The sequence below is a fragment of the Cyprinodon variegatus genome, unplaced genomic scaffold (assembly GCF_000732505.1).
Source record: "Cyprinodon variegatus isolate N-32 unplaced genomic scaffold, C_variegatus-1.0 Scaffold239, whole genome shotgun sequence".
Lineage (NCBI taxonomy): Eukaryota > Metazoa > Chordata > Actinopteri > Cyprinodontiformes > Cyprinodontidae > Cyprinodon > Cyprinodon variegatus.
In genome coordinates this window covers 1,064,476-1,071,312 of record NW_015150692.1, presented here as the reverse complement: position 1 = coordinate 1,071,312, position 6,837 = coordinate 1,064,476, and the positions used below count along the sequence as shown (strand labels likewise).

General features: G+C 39.1%; 1 protein-coding gene across 1 annotated transcript; it reads right to left on the bottom strand.

Annotated features, from left to right (window-relative positions):
* Positions 1-7: 7 nt before the first annotated feature.
* LOC107089114 (gastrula zinc finger protein XlCGF57.1-like) lies at positions 8-6,362 on the bottom strand. Its single transcript, XM_015381681.1, has 2 exons — positions 6,131-6,362; positions 8-4,335 (listed from the first exon to the last, which is right to left on the bottom strand). The coding sequence occupies exons 1-2, from the start codon at positions 6,288-6,290 to the stop codon at positions 2,795-2,797; spliced, it is 1,701 nt and encodes a 566-aa protein (XP_015237167.1). The 5' UTR covers positions 6,291-6,362; the 3' UTR covers positions 8-2,794.
* Between the last annotated feature and the right edge of the window lie 475 nt (positions 6,363-6,837).

Here is a 6,837-nt window from a genome sequence, read left to right as displayed (position 1 = left end):
TCTGGTTTATTTGTGTCAGACTAAGAGATTGTTAATGAACATTATTACTGTTGCAAGACGTATCTGGAAGATCCTAAGGAAAGTAAAGGGATATGTACTTTTGAGAGAAAAATATTTTAATAATAAAGAAAAATTAGATTTTTATATCAGGTTTTCTACATAGATTATCTACAGTTCATATCCAAATTTACAAGCAGTTGGGTAAATGGTTAAAATTAGGAAAGCTTTAACTTCAGTTGTCTGTTCCATGCTAATCAAAGCATAAAGAAATGCAAAGAGAGAATTAGTTTTATTGTGAGGAATCAACAAATACAGAACAGAATGAAGAGTTCTGAAATATTATCCAATCAAGATATGAGAGAACACTGGATCATCTAAGTTCAACAAGCTGTTCCTTAAATGAAGCTTTCAAAGACAGGATAATATCTGCTGTCCAACTGGAGAAGAATCATTTCTGTTCTGGAGTTATAACCTGCATCTTGCAGAGGTCGGCTTAATTATGTGCAGGGATCGAAAGAAACATCGAGGCATTGGCTAATTGCTAAGCAACCAAAGTTCATCAGTGTCAGTAACTTGGGGAGAATTGACATGGATCAGATCCATTTTTGGAAGTAGTCTGTGGAAACTACAGGAAAACATACATTTAGTTTAAAACTCAAATGACTTAATTTCAAGTTCCTTGCAGTAAACCTAGTTATGAGTCACAATTAAACAATCAAACCTAATGTAGCCAGACACACCTTCACTCATAAGAATATTTAAACTGATTTAGACTTTTCATTTTGTACTATTTTAAGCAAAAAATTCAAATTAAAAGTAAAATTAGATGTTTTTTTCTATTTATATCTGTGTGAGGTCCACTGACTACTTCTCATTTTTGTGCTAAAGGGAAATGAAACAGTTAACTAAACTAACTTAATTCATGAGATTTTGTCTTACTATTATCAACAATTATACTACAAATGTGAAAAACATAAACATAAAAGAAACAGTATTAATATTTTTTGGTATGGGTGCCGCCATATTACAGTACCCCAAGCAGTTACGCCATGGGGTTGGTCAATGCTTCAGCTAGCAAATGAATAAATTTAATATAGCAGCAATACATCATAACTATAAAATGCTTTAAAAATTTAGTACGATTGAAGACGAAGCTGAAAGGATAGTAAAGCGTCTAAATCACATGACATACGCTTATGAGCCCATTCACCATGTGAAGTGAGGCGTAGGATGGAGAGAAGAGGCAGTTTTGGAACCCGGGTTCTTACTAGCCCCGCTACCTGACAGAACACCCACTATAATGTAAAAACTCTTCAGTATGGCAAGCTAGTGGTCCATCAGACAGCCAGCTAAAGTTAGTTTATTTCGCTGCCTATAAAAGTTGGGCTCTACTGACCGGCCAAAAACTACGACAGCAGGTCAGCTGCAACAATCAAGCATAGTGACATGGTGCAAAAACACCATAAGCAGGCAGAATTAAAAAAAAAATTTAAAAAAAAAAGAAAAAATCCACTGGACTTTGCTTCCAAGTTCGAAGGCGTTTAACTTCCCATCCAGGAAGCTAAACGTCTTCAAAAATGGAAAGAAAAAAAAAGTAATTGGAATTTTTTTTTTTTTTAATATGTAAATTCATGTTGCCACTTACCAAGTCAAGAACTATGCCCCTATGCTCTAGTGATGGACAAACGTCCATCACAACTTTATATTAGTAAAGTTTTGCTTTACTAATGTTCGGACACTTAGATCGCTCTGCAAAGAGATGGAAGCTTTGGAGGTGTCCCTGAATGACCCCAGAGCAGAGACACAGCATGACCGGACATTTCAGGGATAAAGCCCGTAGGATGGTGAGGGAGAGCTGGGATCTTAGGATAACCTGACTGCCTGCCATGGAAACGGGGAATCACGGTAAGAAATAGACCATTTCTTTGGAGGTTTGGACTGCAGCGGTATCCTGTGCTGCATAGATGTGTTCATCCTGATGGCTGGAGGTATAAAAAAGTGTGCTATTAAGAAGCTCAAACAGGAATAACTGTGGAAAGCTAAGCTCTAGTGATGGACGTTTGTTTTGGAGTTAGGGGCATAGTTGATGACTGACAACATAACATGATTCTACCTGCTTAGTGTGTTTTTCACCTAGTCATTATGGTTGACTGTTACTGCTGACCAACTGTTAGAAAGTTTTGGCCAGCCAGTAAAGCCCAGTCTAAAGAAGGTTAAAATCACCTGGAGCAGATTCAGGCTTTAGCCGACTGGCCGATGGATCATAAACGGCATGTCTCAAATGTTTTTGCTTTACATTATCTCCACAGCCGGTGTTCTGTTGGGTAGCAGGGATAGTCAGAACCCCGGCACCAAAACTGCCTCCTCCCTCCTTATTGCGGCTCATGTCACACGGTGAATGGGATCCAAAGCATAAGCTAATATTATTTAGATGCTTGAGTGTCCTTTCAGCTTCATCTTCCGTTATACCAAATTATTTAAGTGTTTTATGGTTGTGATGTATCTCCACTGTTTTCAATTGCTAGCTGAAGTATCAACCAACCCATTACATCACAGCTTTGAGTACTGCAACAAAAAACATTTTTTTCTTTTACAATTATATTTTTCAAATTTGTAATAAAATTTTTGATAATAGTAAGAAACAATCTCTTGAATTAAGTTGAGTTTGGTTAACCATTTTCACTTTAACATTTGATGTGGAAATGTGCCAATATCAACAAAGTTTTTTTTCTTCACATATTTGAAATAAAGGTTCACCTGTGTGGGTTCTGATGTGATCATTTAAAATACTTATCTAGGAAAGACTTTTTTCACATGTATTATACAGAAAAGGTTTCTCATCTGTGTGGGTTTGCCTGTGAGAATTTAGAGTACTAATCTGAGAAAAACGTTTTCCACATATCTCACATGGAAAAGGTTTTTCACCTGTGTGGGTTCTGATGTGAGCATTTAAAGTACCATGATGAGAGAAATTTTTTCCACATATTTTACAGCGATAAGGTTTCTCCCCGGTGTGGATCCTGATGTGAGCATTTAAGCTACTAATCTGAGAGAAACTTTTTCCACATGTCTTGCATGGAAAAGGTTTCTCACCTGTGTGGGTTCTAATGTGAACATTTAAATGACTGACCTGAGAGAACCTTTTTCCACATGTCTTACACGGAAAAGGCCTCTCACCTGTGTGGGTTCTGATGTGAATGCTTAGACTTTTAAACTCAGAAAACCCTTTTCCGCATGTCTTACAACGAAAAGGTTTCTCACCTGTGTGAGTTCTAATGTGAATCCTTAAACTACCAATCTGAGAGAAGTTTTTTCCACACACGTTACATGGGAAAGGTTTTTCACCTGTGTGGGTTCTGATGTGGTCATTTAAGTTTCTAATCAGGGAGAAACCTTTTCCACATGTCTGGCATGTAAAAGGTTTCTCACCTGTGTGGGTTCTAATGTGAATCCGTAAACTACCAATCTGAGAGAAGTTTTTTCCACAAACGTTACATGGGAAAGGTTTTTCACCTGTGTGGGTTCTAATGTGGTCATTTAAGTTTCTAATCCTGGAGAAACCTTTTCCACACGTCTCGCATGTAAAAGGTTTGTCACCTGTGTGGTTTATGTAATGCTGTTTCATGGTAGACTTATTCCTAAAGAATCTCCCACAAATGTCACATTTTAAAGGCATTTTCTCCATGTCAGTTTGAGGCTGACTCTCTGACGTAGTGGAGCTGCGTTCTTCCCATTCTTTAGTCTCAGCTGCAGAAAAGATATCAATGGAATGCTGATCAGTTCTTGGTTCTCTTTCACTCAAATCAACTTCCTGAATATTAAAGGTCTCCATAAAAGTGATTGACTGCTTCTGGAAAAGCTGCTTTTCCTTCTGTCTGCTGTTTAGGTCTTCCTGGTACTGTGTAGACAGTGTATGCTCTGGTAGCCACTGTTCATATTTAGGTAGTGAATAATCTGGTTCCTTCTTAATGTCAAGTAGCGGAGATGCTGGCTCTTCCTCTTCTTGATAACATGGAGGTCCTGATTCATTCTGTTTTTCCTTCAATAACACATCCTGTTCCTGATGTTCCACTTCAGCCCATGAAAACTCAGGTTCATCTTTTTCTTCTTTGATCAGTGAAGACTCTTGATGTTCTTCTTCCTCTTTAATCCATGGAGGTCCTGGTTCCCCCTGTTTTTTAATATGTGAATATGGATTTTCTGGTTCCTTGCAATCCTCTTCAGTCCACTGAGGTACTGCTTCATCCTGGTCCTTATTGGACCTTTTGCGCTGGTTACGAAACAGCTGAATGGCTATAGTTTCCTCCTCGTTGAAGATATGTGGCTTTTGGATTCCTGCAGGGGACAAAAAAAGATAACATGATGCAATTAGCCCCTTTTCATTGCTTGCTGAAGCCAAGGGCAGGTTTACGAATCTATGTGGGTAATTTCTAGTGCTAAGGCAAATTAGACAAAGGGACACAAAAAATAAATATATAAAAATAGAGCATGAAACAATACATGATGCTTTGATCATAAGTTTACATACCTTTGAAAGATTTTTTGTTTTTTTGGCCTTTTTTTCAGAGACTATGAACAATGACACAAAAACTTCTCTGTCACTTAGTTGATGAGAGAAGCCATTTATTGATAAACAATTGTGTTTTCTATTTTTAAATCATAATGACTGCAGAATAAGCATCCAAATGACTACAGTTGACACAAATGGGTTTGACTGACATCTGTGTCTGTTTGACTGACATTTTGTGCTTGTAATAAGTGTGTGTGCAGACAAGCTGATTAGTTTCTGGGATCTAGACACACTCTTGCATCTTCTGAGTCATGGGTAAGCAAAATAATTGTCAACTGATCTCACAACAAGCCTCAAGACTTCCAGAACAAACTGATTTTGGAGTGCTGGGACCAAATTTTTTTTTTTTTTTTTGCGAAAACCATAGAAATTACATTTGGAGAGGTGACAACAAGGCCTATGAAGAAAGGAAGACCATTCTTACTGTAAAGCATGGAGGTGGATTACTGGTGTTTTAGGGATGTGGTGAACAGCATCATGGTGGTGCCTGTTGACAGCAGCCTCATGCAGCTCCCAACAATCCCACAAAATATGCCATTCAGATCACTACAAACCAGCATCATCCTGACTGAATCATGGCTTCATTCATTGTTACCGGACATCGTTACCTGGACGGCCTCACGCTATCCTGTGCTGATAGGAACAGAGAACTAACAGGTAAGACTAGTGGTGGTGGGGTCTGTTTACATCAACAACAGCTGGTGTAAATATGCTAGACTAATGGCGAGCTTCTGCTCTCCTGACATCGAGTATCTGACTGTTGATTGCAGACCGTTCTATCTGCCCATACTGTTCAGTGTGGTTAGCATTACTGCTGTTTACGTGCCCCCCAGCACTAACACAAAAGAGGACATGAAGACTCTATACCAGGCTATCTCACAGAGGGTTTTCATCATTGCTGGAGATTTAAACCAGGCTAACTTGAAGACTGTGCTCCCTCATTTCTACCAACATGTGGATTTTACAACTTGGGGTGAAAACATTTTAGATTTAGCCTACTCTAACATCAAATATGCATTCAGAGCAGCTCCCCGCCCCACCTCAGGTCATCAGATCACCTTTCTGTCAAGCTAATTCCTGCATCCAGGCCCCAGCTAATCAGGGCTAAACCAACAGTTTAAAAATGTCAGAGAGTGTCTGGATCGTTCCAGACACAACCGAGCCGCCCTAAATCTAGCTCTAGTTCAACAGTAGGGCTCAGCATCTATGGCTTGGTTTTCCGATAACAAAGAGTGCAAGAGCATTTCCTATTTACAGTCAGCTGGCTCATTTCGTGGGTTTTCCGGCCTGTCTGGCTTTGCAATTCACAGATCTGGATCTAACATAGCAGTGTAAGGCTTAGATGAAGACAATAGTTTTGCTAACTCTGAAAGTTCAATTCGATCAAAGCTGTTTAAACCTGGTTCAGATTCTATGGTTACCTCAGATGCTGCCTCACCTTCCAGAGATAAACAAATCATAGTTAGAGGAGTGCTAATGATCTTCTTTTTAATACAATCAATCTTATTTATAAAGAACCCCATAAAATCTATTGATAAATATTGTGAATGTGAATCCTACCGATTCTCTGCAGCTTTTCCTGGGGTTTCCAGCAGTTTTCCATCAGTCTGTTTTCTTCCTCGTAGCGAATGATTGTTTTTTCAACCTCTGTGAAGATTTCCTCAGCGGCAGCAGTTAGTCGCTCTCTGATAAACTCTCTCAGATGCTGAACTGAAGACATTTTTACAGAAATATTCAGCTGAGATATGAAAACACAACCTAGCACTAGCTAAGTCAACGCTAGCTGTTTGACTGTTTTGTTTTACTTCCGCTGGTTGTCAAGCTAAGGCAAAGCACCCGACCTTTTACCGCCCCCTGTCGGATTGGATTGGAACAGCAAAATGGCCGCAAAAACAGACTATATTCTCTGATCAGACCACAACTTTTATAAACTGGTATTAATGGAGCATACATTAAAAAAAACCATTATAGGGCAGTGTTAAAAGTCGTCTCGACTTCCCAGGGTCCGTTGATTCGAGTGCAGGTAACTTAGATGGAATGAAATAAAGAATCTTGACAATGAAGCTTCGATTTTCCTTTTGCAAAAGGGAGAGCGGCAGCACACATCTGCGAACAGCAGCTCTGACTCTCTCCAACACAGCCTTTTTATTATCTTCATCAAGGAGAATTTTACAATTTCACACAGACAGTCCCGCAAGAAGTTACAGAGTGATCATACTCCTTACATTCCTATCCCCATGTATGGAGGTGTTGTTCTGTTTTCTGCT